Raw genomic sequence first — 19,560 nt, 5'->3', positions numbered from 1 at the left:
GCCGCGCTGAGAGGAGGGGGAGCCGCTCCCGGAGCGCCGCAGCCGCAGCCGGAGCCTCCCCGCGGCCCCGCGCCCGCCCCCGCCCGCGCCGCCCCCGCCGCCCCCCGCGCTCCGCGCTCCGCTCCGCTCCCTCCGCGGGCAGCCCCGCGCACCATGCGGGGGCCGCGGCGCCGCGGTGGCCTCTGATGGCCGCGGGGCGCAGGCGGCTGCGGCGGCCCCGCGCGGCGCTCGGCGGCCCCGGGAGGCGGCGGCGGCGGCGGCCGGAGCTCTGAGGGCGCCGCGGCCCGGAGCGGGTGCGGGGGCTGCCGCTGCCGGGGGCTCGCTCTGAGCGGGGCTCGCCCCGCGCCGCCCGCTGCGCAGCGGGAGGAGGAGGAGGAGGAGGAGGAGGCGGAGGCGGAGGAGGAAGGAGGAGGAGGAGGAGGACCGGCGCGGTGCCCGCCGCCTGCCCCCGCCGCCCTGCCTGCGCGGGCGTGCGCGGCTCGGCCGCAGCGGAGCGCGGGGCTCCGGCGGGCGCTGCGCTGCCCCCCCCCGCCCCGCCGGGCTGGATATGTGGATGCTCACGTGAAGATGGATGTAGCGATCGGGCTGCTGGGGCTGCTGACGGTTCTGCTGGAGGGCAGCTCCGGCCAAGGGGTGTACGGTGAGTGCGGGGCGCCGCGTGACCTTGTCGCGACTGTCGCCGGGGCGGAAGGGCGGGGGGGGGATGGGGGGGTGGGGGCGAGCGGCGTGGCCCCGCTGCGCGCCGCGGGAGCCGGCGGAGGCAGAGCGGAGGCAGCGCCGTTGCCATGAGACGCTGACATTGCACGGCGATAACCGGGCCGGGGGGGCGATTCGGGGGGGTCCGCAGCCGGTCCCGGGCCGCGCTGGCCGCCGCTGGGCGCCGCCTCCGCGGGGCTCCCTCCGCGCCCGCGGAGCGCCCGCGGCCGCCGCACTTGTTACCGGCGGCGCTGCCGCCCGCGGCCGCGGAGCCAGGGGCGGGGGCGAAGGCGCCGCAAACTTCCCGGGGCTCCGCCGGGGGCGCGCGGACCCCGCGGGCGGGCGGGCGGCTCCGCTGCCCCGGCCCCGCTGCCCCCCGCCCGTGACTTGCACATCACCGGCGGCTCCGCTCCCGCTCCGCGCTGGGGCCGCGCTCTTGTTGCTTCCCCCTCGCCCCCGCGCCCCCGAGGTGGCCCCGGTTCGGCGCTGCCCGGAGCCCGGAGGGGCGGGGGAACCGGGCGCTCCGCCGGGGCTGAGGCCGGGATGCTGCCCCGTGCCCCGGTGCCGGCACTGCCGCGGCCGCGGGGCTGCCTCCGTGCCGGTGATGCTCCGGTTCTGTCGATGCCCTGGCCGCGGTATGGCCGGTCCCGGTGATGCCCGGGCCGTGGTAATGCTTCGGTGCCAGCGATGCTCCGGTTCCGGTGATGTCCCAGCTCCAGTGATGCCCCGATTGCGGCGATGCCCGGGTTGTGGCGATGCCCCGGCTGTGGCGATGCCCCGGTTGTGCCGATGCTCCGTTCTCGGTGATGTCCCACCCCCAGCGATGCCTCGGTTCTGGGGCTGCCCCATTCCCGGTGCTGCCCCATTCCCGGTGCTGCCCTGGCTGTGGCGATGCCCCCTTCCCGATGCTGCCCGCTTGCCGATGATGCCCCGCTTGTGGTGATGCCCCGTTCCCGGCGATGTCCTGTACCCGGTGCTGCCCCTCTCCCGATGCTCCCCATTCCCGGTGCTGCCCCGCTCCCGATGCTCCCCATTCCCGGTGCTCCCCCTCTCCCGATGCTCCCCATTCCCGGTGCTGCCTCTCTCCCGGTTCTCCCCATTCCCGGTGCTCCCGGTTCCCGGAGCTGCCCGGCCGGGCGGGGGGGTTATGTAAGCGGCTCGGCGCCGTGCGGTGCCGCCGGCAGCTCCGGCACCCGGGGCTGAGCAAGGCGATTCACGAATCTCCCAGCAAATGCTTGGTGTGACATTGCCTCCTCCGAGCCCGTCCGCTCCCACACTTCCAACATTCGCTTCCCACCTGGAACGGAGCCTCACTTAGAGACTCAGAGACTCACTCTCCTTTTTTTTTTTTTTTTCCTCTTTAATTTTGGAAAATCTGGACGTGCCCGCGGATGTCAGAGGGGCTGGGCGGGCGGAGGAGGCTCGGCTGGTGCGGAGCTGGCAGCGGCTCCTGCCTCCCCCGGCACACAGGCACATATTGTTGGATGCTCGGGAAGAGCAGCGAACAGGAGAGGGCTTGTTCAGGAAGAGCGAGGTGGGGGCTGGAGGGAGGAGATGCGGACTCAGCTCCGGGCTCTGGGCTTTGGAGTAAAGACTTTGGTGCTGCTGCTTTTCTCCGCCTGATTTAGGCTGAGAGCTGAGAGCGCTGTGAACTCAGCCGTGCTTTGTGCTCCAGAGCGGTGCCCCGGGAATTTTGGGTGCCTTCATCGGCTCGGGAATGTGGACAAAAAATAAAAAATATTCCAAGCCCGGGGTGTGCCTGCAGCCCCCGGTGCAGCAGCAGGGCCATTTTGGGGAAAGGAGGATGGGAAGCCTGGAGCCTGCAGATTATCCAAAGTGAGCCCCAGCCTGCGAAAGGATCTCGCTGCTTTGGAAAAATCGGTTTGTGGGATTTTAACAAGTTTTTTGGCCTTTTTTTTTTTTTTTTAAAGATTTCCAGAGCCTGGCAGCTCTGCTGGCGAGCGTGGTGCTGCCGGGGAGGTGTCTTGCCATGTTAACACTTGTTCCTGGTTCCTGCGCTCCTCCGGGAGCGGGCACAGCTCCAGAGCCTCTCCGTGAGGAAGGTGGCGAGGGGAAGGAAGGAAGGAGCAGCCTGGAATCCATCCCTGCTGCTCCCTGTTGATATTCCCAGCCCTGCAGGTGGCTCAGACCCGTCCCTCAGGCTCCTCCCTGGCTCATCCCACCTGTCCTTGGCACGGCACGGCCCTGCCAGGCTGTTTTCCAGCCCTGGATGCTCCCGGAGGTGCGGGAAGGTGCTGGCACAGAGCCTGGCACGGCACCGCCCGTGCCCATCCGGGGAGCAGCTCCGGCGCCTTGAAATGCAAAATAAATGCTCCGTTTGTGGATTGTGAGCTCGTTAAAACTCCGGGTTAACGCGCCGGGCTGGGCAGCACCTCCGCAACTTCCCTCTGTTCTGTTGGAATGCTACAGCTGGGATGGAGAACTGGGATTCTAAAGAGAAACTGGGAGAACGGGGAGCAGGGCAGGCCCTGGCATGTTCTGCTTCCTCAGGGGATGGGGAAAAGCCGAGCAGCTGAAATCCTTGGGAATTCGTGCAGTTCCTCAGCTCTCCCTGATTTCCTGGCCAGAGATGGAGAACAACTCGAGATCTGTGCACGTTCCCTCCCCTTTCAGCGGTGCATGACTTGCACTGCTAACAGAGCAGGAAATGTAGGGATTCAGGACATGGTGGCTCTGCTTTCACCCAACTCCCGATTTCCAGAGGGAAAAAACAGCTCAGCAAAGAGGCCAAGGTGGGCACGGAGAGTTTTTGACAGATCAGAGGAATTTTGGGAGAGTGGAGAAGGGATTTTTTGCGTTTGTTCCTGAGCCGCCTCAGCTGGAGGGGCTCACCAGGGACTTGGGGTCTGATTTTGTGCCCTGTGGAGTGAGGAAGAGCCCAGAGAAATCCTGGACAGGAGCCTGGAGAGCCCGAGCTCTTCCAGCACCTCTGGGATGGGGGCTGGAAAAATCCTGGGAATGGGGGGGACCTGGCTGGAGTGAGGCTCTGCTGGGGTGACAGTCCTGCTCCAGGGGCAAGGCCAACACCTCCTGACCCTGGGAAGCTGATTCCAAGTGGTGCCAGGAATCTGGGAGCAGCTGTGGGATCCCCTGGGTGGGATTGGTGTCACAGCCCCCCCTGAGATCCTGGGCTGGGATTTATCCACCCCTCACCAAGATTTTAGGAATTTTTCCCACGATTTCAGCTGGAACTAAGCAGGGCAGACCCTCAGGATGTTTCCTGGGAGCACCAGGTGTGACAGAGGAGGGGTGTGAGGGTGGCAGTGCCCCCTCTGTGCCAGCTCCTGCAGGGAACAGGGCTCAGCATCCCATCTGCAGCCGCGGAAAACCTCAGGATGGCTCGGAATTCCTCCTGGAATCACTCATGGAGTGAGGAATATCAGAGCCTTCCTGAGCTCTGCACCAAATCTGGGCGTGCAGAATTTTGGGAGAAGCATCCACAGCCTTGGGAAGAATGAGGCTTCCAGGAGATTTCCCACTGGGAAGAACGAGGCTTCCAGGAGTGTTCCCATTGGGAAAAATGAGATTTCCAGGAGTTTTCCCATTGGGAACAATGAGACTTCCAGGTGTTTTCCCATTGCTGGTTCAAAATGCCTGCAATTGAAGGTATTCAAGGTGTTAAATTCCAGGGAACTTGTCCTGGTTGATCTAAGCACCAAATGTCATCCAACGGCCTCAGCCCTCATTGCAGCTGCAGGTTTTCCAAAGAAAATTGGAATTGGGCATCCCAAAGCTTGGAGCTGCCCTTTTTCCCCAGGATCCAGCTGGAGTGGGGCTGCTGGAGCAGCTTGGAGCCCAGAGGAGGTTGGAGTAGGGGTGGAGGATGTCAGGAAAGATCTGGGAAACATCAGGGAAAGATCTGGGAAAAATCTGGGGAAAAATGATCAGGGAAAGATCTGAGAAAAATCAGGGAAAAATCTGGGAATGTTCTGGGAAAGATCTTCCACTCCTGCCTCTTTGTGATGCTGGGATTATTCCCTGAGCTCCGATCCCGGAGGGATTTAAGGGGCGCTGCCTTTGGAGCTGGGAGTGGCCTCTGACCTGGCCTTTCCCAACATTTTTACGGATCCAGCGAGTGGATTGGAGGGATGAGGGGAGGGATGGGAAAACAAAATCACTGTGAGGGTGTTTGGCTCATTAGAAATGCCGGCTCCTTGTTGGGAAACCTCTGGATCAGAGGGGAGGAAACCTCTGGATCAGAGAGGAGGGAAAAACATCTGGATTGGCAGGGAGGGAAACCTCTGGATCAGTCAGGGAAAAACCTCTGGATCAGCGGGCAGGGAAACCTCTGGCTCAGCGTTCCCAGCTGGAGGAAATCCCATGGATTGTACTTCCAGGGGGGATATTTCCCTGGGGGATATTTCCGCGGTGCTGCCGGCCTGGCTGGGTGAATGCCGGCCTTGTCCGGGGCGCTTTAACCCCGCACAATTCCCGACTTTGTGCCAGGGAAGCGTCCCTGGGAACAGGGCAGGGATTATGCGCTGCCGCAGGGGCAGCTGCGCTCCTGCCGCTCCTCCCGCCTGCTCCGGGATCCCTGCGGACCCTTGGGAATTTTAACTCTTCCCTGAACCCTGGACAAGGATCTCCTCCTCCTTCTCCTTCTCCTTCTCCTTCTCCTTCTCCTTCTCCTTCTCCTTCTCCTTCTCCTTCTCCTTCTCCTTCTCCTTCTCCTTCTCCTTCTCCTTCTCCTTCTCCTTCTCCTTCTCCTTCTCCTTCTCCTTCTCCTTCTCCTTCTCCTTCTCCTTCTCCTCTCCTTCTCCTTCTCCTCCTCCTCCTCCTCCTCCTCCTTCTCCTTCTCCTCCTCCTCCTCCTCACGGGGATTTTTGGGATGAGCTTCAGCTCCCAGAGAAGGGAAGAATCCCTGGAGAGCCAAGGGATTGGGATCTGCTCCCATGGATGAGGTTGTGGTCCGGGTAAGGAATTGGGAATTCTGGAATTCCAGGAGGGGGAACTCTGTGGGTTCAGGTGTTGGTTGTGGCCCGGGTGGTGATTTGGGGTTCGGGGTGCAAGTGTTGAGCTTTCAATCCAATTTAAACTCGGTAAATGTGTGGGGTTTAAGCTGAGCCTAAACTTCCCTGAGGTTTGGTGATCCTGGGATGTGTGGAGAGCTCCAAGGATCCTCCTGGAATGCCCAGAGCTGCATCCCAGCTCCGCCTCCCATGAAATGTCGCCTTTGATTCCATGGGAGGGGAATTTGGAGGGAATCTGGCAGGGAAAATTCTTAAACCACCGAAAATTAAAATTTCTGGGGCTCAGAAGAGCAAAATCCAGTTAAATTCTGAGCTGTGTGAGGAAGAGGAAGGAAATGGAAATGATTCAAGTTCAGTTCTGTCTTCCACATTCCTCAAAAATTATTTGGGATTCCTACAAGTGGAGGGCTGATTGATCTCTGTCAGTCCATATATGGATTATATAGGATTATTATATGGATTATATTGTCCATATATGGGTTATATCCAGGAGTATTCCTGTAGGGAATGGGGTCTCCTGCATTAAATCCCCTTCTTCCTGTAGGAAAATCCCTTTGGGATGGGATAATCCCACTCTCCCTAACCTGGATGGGCTAAGGGACAAAATTGTTTATTTCCCATATTTTTTATAGTTGGGAAGGAATTCTTTTTTGGAGAAAGGGGATTTTGGGATCCATCACATGCAGGATGTTTGGGATGCTGCTGCTCCATCACCCTTCCCTCGATTCCTGACAAATCCCACCCCATCAGCTCCTTGATCATTTTATTCCCCTCTTTCCAGTTCTGAGCCCTGTCTGGATCCAGAGGAATTTTTTCCTGCCTTTTCCAGAAATAATCTCCTCTCCCAAAATAGCTGGGAATGGAGGGCACTGGCTTGGCTCTTCCCAGACAGATTCTGAATTTTTGGGCTCTTTTGGGATGAGGAATTTTCCCCAAGGTGCGGGATCAGGTTGTCCATGAGATTCCTCCTTCCATGGAATATTGAAGGAGGAATTTGAAATTGAAATTCCTCACAGGAATTTTTGTTGAATCTCAGGGAAAGGTTCTTGCCCCAGAGGGTGCTGGGCTCTGGATACAGGGAATGTCACATTCCTGAGGCTCCCAGGTTTCCAGGAATATTTGGAAAATATTTAGAAAATATTTGGAAAATATCCCTTGGTTTGGGTTGGAAAGAACCTTAATTCCCATCCCATTCCCACAACCAGGGAAGCTTCTCCGTATCCCAGGCTGCTCCAAGCTCCAGGAACACTAATTGGATCTCGTTAGTTTAATTAAACTCTTTTTGCCTCATAGCAAAGCTTAGCTTTACCTCAGGCACCAAAACCCCCAGAATTCTCCTGCTGGGATCCCAATCCTGAAAAAAAAAGAACATTTTTTGCCCACAGCTACTCCGTGCTCCAAAAAAAAAAAAAAAAAAAATCCCTTAAAATTCTGGGTTTTTTAGGAGTGCAGTGTCAATAGCCTGGAACCAAACTCCCACCTGGGGAAATCCAATGGGATTTCTCCTCTGGGTTTTCCCTCCTCCCCCAAGAGCCCTTTGCTGGATGTGCTGAGGGAAGGCAGATCCTGAATATTTTTTTTAGGGTTTGTGGGAGATTGTAGGAATGACACAATACCAACCCAGGGTAAACCCCACCCCATAAATCTGGAAACAACTTCTAAATTCATCATTTCAGTCCCATTTTCTGCTGGCACAAACCACTCATGGAATATCCCAAGGTGCAAAGAATCCACGAGGATCAAATCCAACTCCTGGCAATCCTAATATTGTAGGAATGAAGGCAGGTTTTAAATGAGGGTGTTTAAGGAATAAATGGGATCCTTCCTTTTTTGTGTTTGCTGGGAAAGCTGTGAAATTCTTGACTCCGGGGTGGGATTTTCCAGCTGCTTTTTCGGGAGAAATGGAGGTTCCATGTGCTCTGCCTGAGCTGTTTGGGGATTTTTGGATGGGAAAACTGGGACAGGATGGGATGAACTGGTGAGCCCTGGATAACCAGTGACCTTCTCCTTATCCAGACTCTGCAGTTGGAAGTTTGGTCAGGAAAAATCAGGGGTGTGGGAGAATCCAGGTCTGGATAAGGCCTGGAGTGCCAGGAGCCAGGGAATGGCTCCCAGTGCCAGAGGGCAGGGATGGATGGGAGATTGGGAATTGGGAATTCCTGGCTGGGCTGGAATTGCCAGAGCAGCTGTGGCTGCCCCTGGATCCCTGGCAGTGCCCAAGGCCAGGCTGGACATTGGGGCACCCTGGGACAGTGGGAATGCTGGAGTTGGAATGGAATGTTGTGGATTTTCCTGCAGGAAGTTTGGTTGCTGCTCCCAAACTTTGCAGAACACCTCCAACATTCCCAAAGGCTCCAATCCCCAGAATTTCTCAGATCCTGATGTTAAGAAGTTTCTATTTGGAGTTCATTTGGCATCAGCTCCTGGGAGTTTGTATCCAGCTGGGATTTGGGCTCTGCTCCAGGGAACAGGGACAGGAGCAGAGGGAACGGCCTCAGGCTGGGCCGGGGCAGCTCAGGGTGGGCACAGCAGGAATTTCCCCATGGAAAGGGGGCTCAGGCCTTGGCACTGCCCAGGGAGGGTTGCAGTGCCCATCCCTGGAGGGATTTTTGAAATCCATGTGGATGTGGCTTTGGCAGTGCTGAGAATGGTTGGATTTGATCCTGGAGGAGTTTTCCCACCTCAAGTGATTCCAAGTGGGAACAAAATCCTGGGTGGAAGCACGATCCCCTCAGATTTAGAGTTTTCAGCCCTTCCCTGAGAGAGGGAATTGCATTTTCCCTCTTCGGAAAATTCCTTCTTTAATTAACTCATCCTTGTGAGGTTATTCCACATCCAAATGTTCCAAAAATCCCTCACAAACTGCACAAACCCCGAATTTTTATGGATCAGCTGGAATCAAGGTCTTTTTATGCATGGACCTGGATTTTCTGGATTCTCCAGAGGTGCCTGATCTTGGATGTTCACAGCCAGGGAAATTCAGGATTCCAGGAGCATTAAAACCCTCAAATTGTTGGAAGAGAAGGATGATTCCTGAATTTAACAGGAGGTTGTTAAATGGGAATATTTCTATTGGGAATGGAATGGGAGAAATGGAGGATCCCAAGGAATAAACACCTTTGGCAATGAATGGAAATTGAAGCTGTTTTCCTTTATATCCCCACTTGGATCCAGCTTTCCTTGGCCTCCAAAGCCTTTGGGGTGGGTTTGTGCATCACCTGGCCCAGTGGGATCTCAGCTCCTGGCACAGATTCAAGGATTTCTGGCCATGGAAATAATAATAATCATCATAATTAGCATGTCCTGAGGAGGCTGCCATGCTTGGATTCAGTTTAAGGGGAGAAAAAAAAAAATCCCAACAAAAGCAGAGAGAGATTATTAATTACTGTAAGAAGCATTAAAGGATCATTTGGATTTCATGGAAAATTCAGGAGATCTGATCCCAGGAGCTCTTTTTAGTGGGAATTTTGTGGAAATATGGAAATAATAATAATAATAATCATAATTAGCATGTCCTGAGGAAGCTGCCATGCTTGGATTCAGTTTAAGGGGAGAAAAAAAATATCTCAACAAAAGGAGAGAGATTATTAATTACTGTAAGAAGCATTAAAGGATCATTTGGATTTCATGGAAAATTCAGGAAATCTGATCCCAGGAGCTCTTTTTAGTGGGAATTTTGTGGAAATATGGAAATAATAATAATCATGGAAATAATAATAATAATAATCATAATTAGCATGTCCCGAGGAAGCTGCCATGCTTGGATTGAGTTTAAGGGGAGAAAAGAAAATCCCAACAAAAGGAAAGAGATTATTAATTACTGTAAGAAGCATTAAAGGATCATTTGGATTTCATGGAAAATTCAGGAGATCTGATCCCAGGAGCTCTTTTTAGTGGGAATTCTATGGAAATATGGAAATAATAATAATTATGGAAATAATAATAATCATCATAATTAGCATGTCCTGAGGAAGCTGCCATGCTTGGATTGAGTTTAAGGGGAGAAAAGAAAATCCCAACAAAAAGAGAGAGATTATTAATTACTGTAAGAAGCATTAAAGGATCATTTGGATTTCATGGAAAATTCAGGAAATTTGATCGCAGGAGCTCTTTTTAGTGGGAATTCCAGTGGCTTTGAGCTGCCCAACTCCAGGGGCATTTCCAGCAGGTGCTGAGAAATAATTCCCACTTTTATTTCAAGGAAAACTGCAGAGAAATTGGGAATTTAAAGAAAACATGGCAAGGTTTGTCAGCTTGGTGCCTTTTTAAATGGGGAGGGGAAAATGAGGATTATGGAGGAATGAAGTGGGAATCAGACGATGGTGCTGCCTAAATTTTCCTTGGAATTCTCCTCAGTGCATCCAAGAAATCCAAATAAATCCTCCCAAATTTGAGCAGAGGGAGAGGTGGGGATTTTGGGCAGAGTCTGGGAATCTCATTTGGGTCCTGGGTGGTTGACGCTGAGGATATTCCCTAATTATCTTATGGAAAAATGGAATTTTTTTAGAATCTCAGAATTCTGAAAAGGTTTGAATTAAAAGGCAGCTCAAGGCTCATCCTCGTCTTGCAAAGGGACATTTCAAGTATCCCAGGTTGCTCCAATCCTATCCAACATTTATTTTCCAGGGAAAAATCTGGGTTTTTCTCAGGTTTTTTCCATGATGTTGGAGTTTGACAGAATCTTTTGCCTGTGGAAAAACCTTCCTGAATTTTCCCTCCTCTGGGCACCTCTGTGGGGTTTTGGGAGCAACTGGAAGAGTGTGGGGCTTTAGAGAGCCAAAAAATGTCCAAAACTGGGGCAAGGATAAGGAAAATATCCCAGGGGCATCCACACTTAATCCAGGAGGAATTCCAGGGGCTCTAAAAGGATGAAAGGGAAAAAAAAATCTAAAACAAAGCTGGCAGAGCTGTCGTGGTGTGGATTTTTGGGATCTCTTCCCTTATCCCTGCAAGCAAAAATAGATCTGGGACATGTCAGGAAATAATTCCCTTTGGGATTTGCTTTTGGGGTTTCATTTTAGGCTCAGTCTGGAGTTTCCTCTCATCTCCTGGATCTCCGAGCAGGGTTTTGCTCCCCTCTGAGGGTTTTAGGGATATTTTTGAGGAATTTTGCTCTGTGGGCTGGCCTGGATTTAAATTTGGGTCCCATCCACAACCAAAGCATCCCCCAGACCCCTAATCCCTGCAGGAGGCAGCTCTGCTTCAGCAAAAATGATGGGAAAATTAATCCATTGTTATTTTTTAGGAAAAAAAATTCCTCTTGGAATCAATCCACGTGACAATTAATGGGGACATTGTAGGAGCCTGAATGAGGGATGTGTGGCTCCAGGGCCTCTCCAAATGCAGTTTATTGTACCCAAGGTGTCACAGCAGCCCAGGGCCGTGGGTGACAGAGCTGTGCCCACAGCTGTCAGCTCCAGCTGCAGCAGCCCTGGAGTCTCCCATCCTCATTCAGGCCCTGACTAATGGTGCCCACGTTGGGCGCCACTGTAAGAGCCTGAATGAGGGATGTTCGGACTCCAGGGGCTCTCCAAATGCAGTTTATTGTACCCAAGGTGTCACAGCAGCCCAGGGCCGTGGGTGACAGAGCTGTGCCCACAGCTGTCAGCTCCAGCTGCAGGCAGCCCTGGACACCCTGAGTTTAGGTTCCAATGCATTATAGACTTTTCTGTGCTGAGCATCTTCATACAGCAGAGCCAATCTGTACCTTAACTGTTACCTATAGCCCATCATAACTGCTGTAATTACCATATTCATGTCACTGCTCTCCATCACTAACAGTCAGTGCATTGCAGTTTCAGCCAGAAGTTGTTTTTCAGTTTTCTTGCAGTGGGAAATTCTGAGACCTTTTTTGTACTTGCCACCTTGGCTGCCTTGTTAGCCTGTGCTCTCTTTGTGCTTGGCAAAAACATCTTCTTGTTTGGGGTGGGTTTATCCTTTGCTCTAAGCCATAAAACCCCTTCTAACTAACACACCCTTTGGCTCCTTGGTTATCCAGTGAGACTGGCTCAGCAATTCCTTTCTTCTATATCAAAACTTGCTTCCATCTCTATTCCTTCATCAGACTCTACATTCAGAAATCTTTCTGCCAAGCACACACATCTGTGAGACTTTCTTGTCAAACTTTCATCCTTCCCAACAGACATTAAACAGCCACTGCCAGAAGTTCTACTTTCCCACCTAGCAGCTCTTCCAAAAATCCCAGTCCAGCAGGAGCTCTGATGCCATTTTCCAGCCTCCTGCTTCCCTGCTTTTCACTCCTTCCCATAAATTCGAGTGGGGCAGTTCCTTCTCTCCCAGCACATGGAAAAAACAGAAATGTTTGGATGTGGGGGGGATGATTTTTTTTTTCGGGAGCTGGAAGGGATCTTAAATCCCATCCTGGATGGGCAGGGACACCTCCCACTGTCCCAGGGTGTCCCAGTGCCCAGCCTGGCCTTGGGCACTGCCAGGGATCCAGGGGCAGCCACAGCTGCTCTGGCAATTCCAGCCCAGCCAGGAATTCCCAATTCCCAATCTCCCACCCATCCCTGCCCTCTGGCACTGGGAGCCATTCCCTGGCTCCTGTCCCTCCATCCCTTGTCCCCAGTCCCTCTCCAGCTCTCCTGGAGCCCCTTCAGGCCCTGCCAGGGGCTCTGAGCTCTCCCTGGATTCTCCTCTTCTCCAGGGGAACATTCCCAGCTCTGTGACCTCCTCTGGAGTTGTTCCAGCAGCTTAAAAAAATCCTCTATACCCACCAAAAAATCCTTATTTATTTTTTATAAATAGTAAAAAAAAATATAATAGAGTTTATCCATTAAAAATACATCATTCCCATATCCAAGGGTGTCAGACCAAAATAAACAGGAGAAGGTTTATCCAACAATTTTTCCCCCTCCTTTGGATCATAAGGGCTGAGTTCAGCTCTGGTTTTATTTTATTTTATTTAATTTATCCTGAATAATTCATTCCTGTGGAAACAGCTCTTGGATAAAACCACATCTGAGGAAAGGGGGAAAAAGCTTGGAGAAATGTAAGGTTTCCCCTATTAAAATGTTGTTGTCATCTCAATATTTTCATTTGGGGTTTTGTATATTTAATGAACTGATTAAAGCAAAGAACAACAAGATAAATATTTTGGGTTGGCTAAAAACACCCCAAATGTTGATATTTCAACAAAATCCAAAACCCAGCAGTGAAAACAAAATCACTTTGCTTCATCTTGGCTTAATTCATTTTTTCCCCCTTTCATTTTGGCGAGTGAACAACAATAAAAAAAAATAAATCAGTGTTTGCCCAGAACTGGGTCACAAAGAGATTAAATGAAATTATTTCTGGGCCATCCAGTGGCAGCAGGAAGAGCAGGAAGTCCTCCTCCTGCAGAACTCCAATTGTTTAATTCCTTTCATGTTGATCTGGGATTGGGGGCGTGGGGAAAGGAAGGGGAGATTTGTAGGAATTTGTGGAAAGGTTGGCACTGCCCAGGGAGGGTTGCAGTGCCCATCCCTGGAGGTGGCACTGAGAGCTCTGGGCTGGGCACAGGGTGGGCATTGGGCACAGCTGGGACTCTGATCTTGGAGCTCTTTTCCAACCTCAGGGATTCTGTGAGGTTTAGATCGGATATTGGGAAAATTTCTTCCCTAAAAGGGTTCCTCAGCCCTGGCACAGGTACAGGATGGAGTCCCCAACCCTGGTGGGATTGCAAATCCATGTGGATGTGGCACCTGGGGACACGGGGCAGTGGTGGCCTTGGCAGGGCTGGGGAATGGTTGGATGAACTTTGAGGTCTTTTCCAACTTCCCAGATTCCACGAATATCTGTCCTCTGGTTTGGAGTGCCCCATCCCATCGGGGTGGCACTGAGAGCTCAAGGTGGGCATTGGGCAGAGCTGGGACTCTGTGATCCTGTCAGGATTTTCCAACCCCAGGGATTTTGGGATTGCAAGCTCAGGCTGGATGGGGTGTGTGGCTGTGGGGTGGAAGGAGCAATCCCAGAGCTGCTGGAATTCAGCACCTGGAGCTGGAGTAATGTGGTGGCGCTTCCTCTGTGTCCAGAATGTCACTCTGTACAATCATGGAATGGTTGGGAGTGGGAAGAGACTTGGAAAGGTCATCCAGGGACCAAGCAGGGACTGCTCCCACTGTCCCAGGTGGATCCAAGCGTTCTCCAACCTGGCCTTGGGCACTGCCAGGGATCCAGGAACTGCTCTGGCAATTCCAGCCCAGCCAGGAATTCCCAATTCCCAATCTCCCATCCATCCCTGCCCTCTGGCACTGGGAGCCATTCCCTGGCTCCTGTCCCTCCATCCCTTGTCCCCAGTCCCTCTGCAGCTCTCCTGGAGCCCCTTCAGGCCCTGCCAGGGGCTCTGAGCTCTCCCTGGAGCCTTCTCCTCTCCAGGGAACATTCCCAGCTCTCCCAGCCTGGCTCCAGAGCAGCTCCATGTAGAGGGGGCAGAATTCCCCCTTTCCCTTTTCCCACACTGCGGGATCAGCCCAGGGAATGGGGAATTTCAGTCTGAGGCACTTCCAGCACCTCCACTCCTTCTCCTCACCCCTGAGCCGATTTCCAGCTCATCCCAATTTTAGGGAATGATCTGCTTTGGCACTTCCAGCCCTTCCCAATGCAACCTGGGGAAAAAACATGGTTTTTTTCCATGCAGGGAGTGAAGGTTTGGCCCCATCCCAGCCTTGCCCCAGCATGGATCTGCTCCAAGCTTTCCCTGTTCCTCCCAGATAATTTGGAACACAAATGGAGCTGTGGGGAAGGGTTGGGAGCTTTTTTTGGGATGTCAGCTTCCATGTGGAGGATTTATAAACAGCCCGTTTTCCTTAAGGAAGAATCATCCTCCCTTTGCTGGGATATTTATGGGTTTATTTTGCATCCAATGGCTCAGGCTGATTTGTGGCCAGAGGAAAATCCAATCAAATCCCAACTTTTGTGGATGAAGGGATGGATCTGTGTCTCTTTGGAATGCTGCATTCCCTTTTTTGTTTTTTCAAAGGAGCCCTTGTACAGCAGAACCAATCCCAGGTATTTCAGGGATGAGCCCAGGAATGTTTGGAGTATCTCACATCCTGACTGGAATGCTGAATCCAGCATTAATCCTCATCTTTCCTTAGGAATGTTCTCTTGTGTCCATGCTGGGAGAAGAGCAGGAATTATGGATCAGGATCATGCTTAAAAAAGTAGGGAAAAAATTCCCTTTTCCTGTGCCTGTGTCATTCCCCTTTACAGCCAAGGACTTCCAATCAAATCCCAACTTTTTTGGATGAAGGGATGGATCTGTGTCTCCTTGGAATGCTGCATTCCCATTTTTTTTTCCTATTAAATGGGCACTGCTGGGCTCTTGTACAGCAGAACCAATCCCATTTATTTTAGGGATGAGCTTGGAAGTGTTTGGAGGATCTCAGATCCTGACTGGAATGCTGCATCCAGCATTAATCCTCATCTTTTCTTAGGAATGTGCTCTTGTGTCCATGCTGGGAGATCAGCAATTATTCCATGGATTCTGGGGGTTGCTGGGAATTGGGAATATGTGTTGGATCAGGAGTGTGTGGTTGTTATTCCAAATTACTTTCTGCAGGGATTATGGATCAGCGTAACATTAAAAATTGGGAAAGAATTCCCTTTTTCCATGCCTTTGTCGATCCCCTTTGCACCCAAAGATTTCCATGCGTGGGGGAAATGGACAGAAAACAATTCCTCTCCTTTCAGTGGAGCTGGGAATGTGGGTCTGGGCTGCAGGGAATGTCTCCTGTGAATATTCAATTTCCCTAAATTCCATGAATTCTCCTGGATTTCTGTTCCTGGGAATCTTTAATTTCATTTTCCCCATCAAATTTGGGCTTTCTCCCTCAGCCCCAGCCACACTCTCTCCCAAGAGCTTTCTTAGGAGCTGTTTTGCATGGATTTGTCCATCCAAACGTTTTTGGAGGAAAACCAGGAGGTGCAACCAGAACCTTTCCCCGCAAATTCCCCATGTTGTTCATTCCCAAATTTCCAAACACAAAACCTGACCCAAGCCATGAGATGTTCCAGGAGAGGGAGCTGAGAAAATGAGGTTGAACCCCAAGCGACCGCCCAACCTCCTCTCATCCCTCCAAATCCAGGCTGGAATGGCTCTAATCCACAGTTTTAATGGAATTTTCCCCTGGAGACCCCACTAAGAGCCACTTTTCCCTCTCCTGATTGCCACCAGCAGGGCCGGAGGTGCTGATGTTGCAGAAATGCTTCATTAACCACTGAAAGTTTAATTGCTCCTTAAGTGCCGGCTGCATTCCCAGAATTCCCTGCAGCCTGGATGATCCATGTGTTGTTCCCACCAAAATGCACTGGGGGCACTTGGAGTCATTTGGCCCAAATTCCAGACTGGCCCATTTGGTGCTGCATTCCCAAAATTCTGCTGGAGCTCTGAGTTCCCGTATCCAAATTCCAGACTGGCCCATTTGGTGCAGAATTCCCAATTTTTCTTGCTGCAGCTCTGAGTTCCCTGGCAGCCAAATTGTTCCTCCTTGGCAGAGGGATGAGAGACCTGGGAGTTTTAAAAGTGCAAATTTGGATTGTTGGAATATTCCAGGGAACCAAGTCATGGGGAGATGATTAAGGAATTCTGAGAATTCAAACTGGGATTGGAGATTTTAGCTCTGGGATGAGGGTGTGCTCTGAGTGTGTGGGGCTGCTCCATCTGAAATCCCAATTTTTCTTGGCTAAAGCAGCTGGGAATGGAGCCCAGATTGATTTATTCCAGTGGCAAAAGGAGTTCATGATCCTGGTTTTTATTTTTTGTTGTGGATTTAATTTGGTGGAGTGATAATCAATCCTGATTCCAAGGATTTGTGCCCTTGGAGGTGACCTGGTGTGAGTGAGCAAATAATCCTGGGAATGTCAATGAAGCCAGCTTTGATCCTGAGGTGGTGCAGTGTTCCCTAAGACCTGGATATCACGGAAAAATGGAATAAACTTCAGGATTTGAAGAGGTTTCTCACAGGGAGCCAGGCTGGGAGAGCTGGGAATGTTCCCTGGAGAGGAGAAGGCTCCAGGGAGAGCTCAGAGCCCCTGGCAGGGCCTGAAGGGGCTCCAGGAGAGCTGGAGAGGGACTGGGGACAAGGGATGGAGGGACAGGAGCCAGGGAATGGCTCCCAGTGCCAGAGGGCAGGGATGGGTGGGAGATTGGGAATTGGGAATTCCTGGCTGGGCTGGAATTGCCAGAGCAGCTGTGGCTGCCCCTGGATCCCTGGCAGTGCCCAAGGCCAGGCTGGACACTGGGGCACCCTGGGACAATGGAAGATCCCTGCTCATGGAAAAGGGTGGGAATGGGATGAAATTTAAAATCCCTTCCATTCCATGTTTGTGATTATTTCCTTTTTTTTCCCATTTTTATCCCTTTCTTCCCTAAGGCTGTAGTGTCACAGCGATGAAATTCCCACAGGAATTTTTGGGTGGAGTCAAAGCCACTGCAAGTGGCTCCTGTGACATTTGTGCTTCCCAAGGATTTGAGCCTTGGGCTGGGAATTATGGAGAGATCCCAGGGTGGGATGTGGAGGTCACCTCTTGGGATTTCCTGGAATTCTCTTTCCTAATGCTTAAATTAAGGATTAAGCACTTGGGGAAGATCCCAAAACAGAACCAGTGGATGTCCAGTCCCTGGGGATCCGTTTCCAGCTGATTGCACCAACAAAACCTCATGGAAAAGTCCCCAAGGCTGGATTTTGCCTCTGGAATTTTGTCCAAACTAGCAGTGGTACAAGAAACCTGGGAATGACTGCAGAAGGTGGGAAAACCATCCTTTATCCAGAAAATGGGAATGGCAGGAATTATTTCAGCACCTTCTGCAGCTGTACAACAAAGGGAACACTTCCCAAAAAAAAAAAAAAATTGGCATTGAGGATGGAAAAATGGGGAAATTGTCCCTGTGTGTGATGCTGCAATCAGGGATTTGTGCTGCTGGGTCTTTTTATTTCCAGCTCCACAAATGCTCCCTCCAAAATCAGCTGAGTATTCCAGGCCCAGCTATTTTTAGGGAAAAGATTTTATTTTGGATCCAGTTGATCAAAGGAAATGAGGAAAATTTTCCAAGAAACTCTGGAAAGCGGGAGAGTGGCTTTGCCAGCAATTGGCCTCGAGGGACACTGGGAGAGGCTCAAACTGGAAATCAGGATTTGTTTTATCCCAGTAAGGCTTCGAATGGGCTGCCCAGGCAGTAGTGGAGTCGTTATCCATGGAAATAATCCCAGAAAAATGTGGATATAGCATTTAACGACATGGTTGGATTCTGATCCTAAAGGTTTTCCCAACTTAAGTAATTTTAGGATTCCTCTGGAAATCCTAAATTCCACTGTTGATGTACCTAGCAATTCCTGAGAATTCAGACCACTTGAGCACTGCCAAATGGTCCCAAAATCCCACAAAAACCATGGAATGTGATTTTTATACCCCTCTGCTCCCAAATTTTTTGGCTTGGAGTTGTCCTTGTCACTGGGGCTTGGAAGAGGGGGAAATCCCAATTAGTGCTGCTGATGATTATTTGGATTGTCTTAATTATATTCAATTCCCTGGATCCTCAGACATTCCAGAGGTCATGATTTGGGGAGGAAATGGCTTGGATAAAATACAGGAAAGTGGTTTAATTGCTGGGCTAACTTTTGGTGGGGTTGATGGAAAAAAAATCCCAATAAAAAAATACCAGAATTCAGTAACTGCAGTTTTCCCTGAGTTGGTGTTGCATTGGTTTTTCTTGATCTTTGGAAATCATATCCCACCCATCCCTCTGGCACTGGGAGCCATTCCCTGGCTCCTGTCCCTCCATCCCTTGTCCCCAGTCCCTCTGCAGCTCTCCTGGAGCCCCTTCAGGCCCTGCCAGGGGCTCTGAGCTCTCCCTGGATTCTCCTTTTCTCCAGGGGAACATTCCCAGCTCTCCCAGTTTGAGGGAACTGCAGCTGCCCTGAGCTCCTGCAGCAGGTTTGAGTGAAAACCTCCGAGACTGGGAATACTGGGATTGTTTCCAGTACTGAAAACCCATAAAACCTCCATCATGGAGAGCCAAACACTTCCAGGGATCCAGGGGCAGCCACAGCTGCTCTGGCAATTCCAGCCCAGCCAGGAATTCCCAATTCCCAATCTCCCACCCATCCCTGCCCTCTGGCACTGGGAGCCATTCCCTGGCTCCTGTCCCTCCATCCCTTGTCCCCAGTCCCTCTGCAGCTCTCCTGGAGCCCCTTCAGGCCCTGCCAGGGGCTCTGAGCTCTCCCTGGATTCTCCTTTTCTCCAGGGGAACATTCCCAGCTCTCCCAGCCTGGCTCCATCCCTGGAATCATCAGTGATCCCATTTTCCTAAAAGCTTTAAGCAAAAGATTTATTTTATTTTTTCATGGACACTCCTTGCTCCAATCCCTGATTTCCCCCACCAAGATTTCCTGTCTCTGGTTCTCCTCATTGCCACATTTTCCCTGTTTAGCTGCTCCTTTGGGATGCTCTCCCGGCCTTGTCCCTGCCCTTCCCCAGCAGGGTCACCACGTCCTCCTTCCCCTTTTTGGGCTGAGATTTCATGGAATGGGATCTGAGCTCCCTGTGGAGCTTCAAGCCCATCCAGAGGGGGAGGTGGAACATTCCAATCAATTCCTTTGAATTATTTAGGAATCCATCTTGAAATCCTGAGCTACTTTGGAAGACAAAACCTCTGAAACAGGAAACCTTTTTTATGGATTTTTCCACTCTCCCATTTCCTAATGGGAACATTTTGACTTTGCCACTTGGATACGAGGTTCTCCTTCAGAACTTCCTGTTTGGGATCTAAAAATCCAACAGAAAATCCAAGAAATTCACAACCAAAACCTCATTTTAGCTGATTTATTTTTCTTCTTTCTCCTCTTGAGAAACTTTCTGCCTGAGGATCTGT

General features: G+C 51.5%; 1 protein-coding gene across 2 annotated transcripts in view; it reads left to right on the top strand.

The window, feature by feature from the left end:
* Positions 1-442: 442 nt before the first annotated feature.
* Positions 443-19,560, top strand: part of MDGA2 (MAM domain containing glycosylphosphatidylinositol anchor 2) — a 226,059-nt gene continuing 206,941 nt past the window's right edge. For both annotated transcript variants that reach the window (XR_010440695.1, XM_064716005.1), the window contains exon 1: positions 443-640. Coding sequence is in view for 1 of the 2 variants with exons in the window: in XM_064716005.1 (XP_064572075.1) it covers positions 568-640 (73 nt within the window). In the remaining variant the exon portion in view is untranslated. The remainder of the gene's footprint in view (positions 641-19,560) is intronic.

The sequence above is a fragment of the Zonotrichia leucophrys genome, chromosome 5 (assembly GCF_028769735.1).
Source record: "Zonotrichia leucophrys gambelii isolate GWCS_2022_RI chromosome 5, RI_Zleu_2.0, whole genome shotgun sequence".
NCBI lineage: Eukaryota > Metazoa > Chordata > Aves > Passeriformes > Passerellidae > Zonotrichia > Zonotrichia leucophrys.
This window is presented reverse-complemented; position numbering and strand designations above follow the sequence as displayed.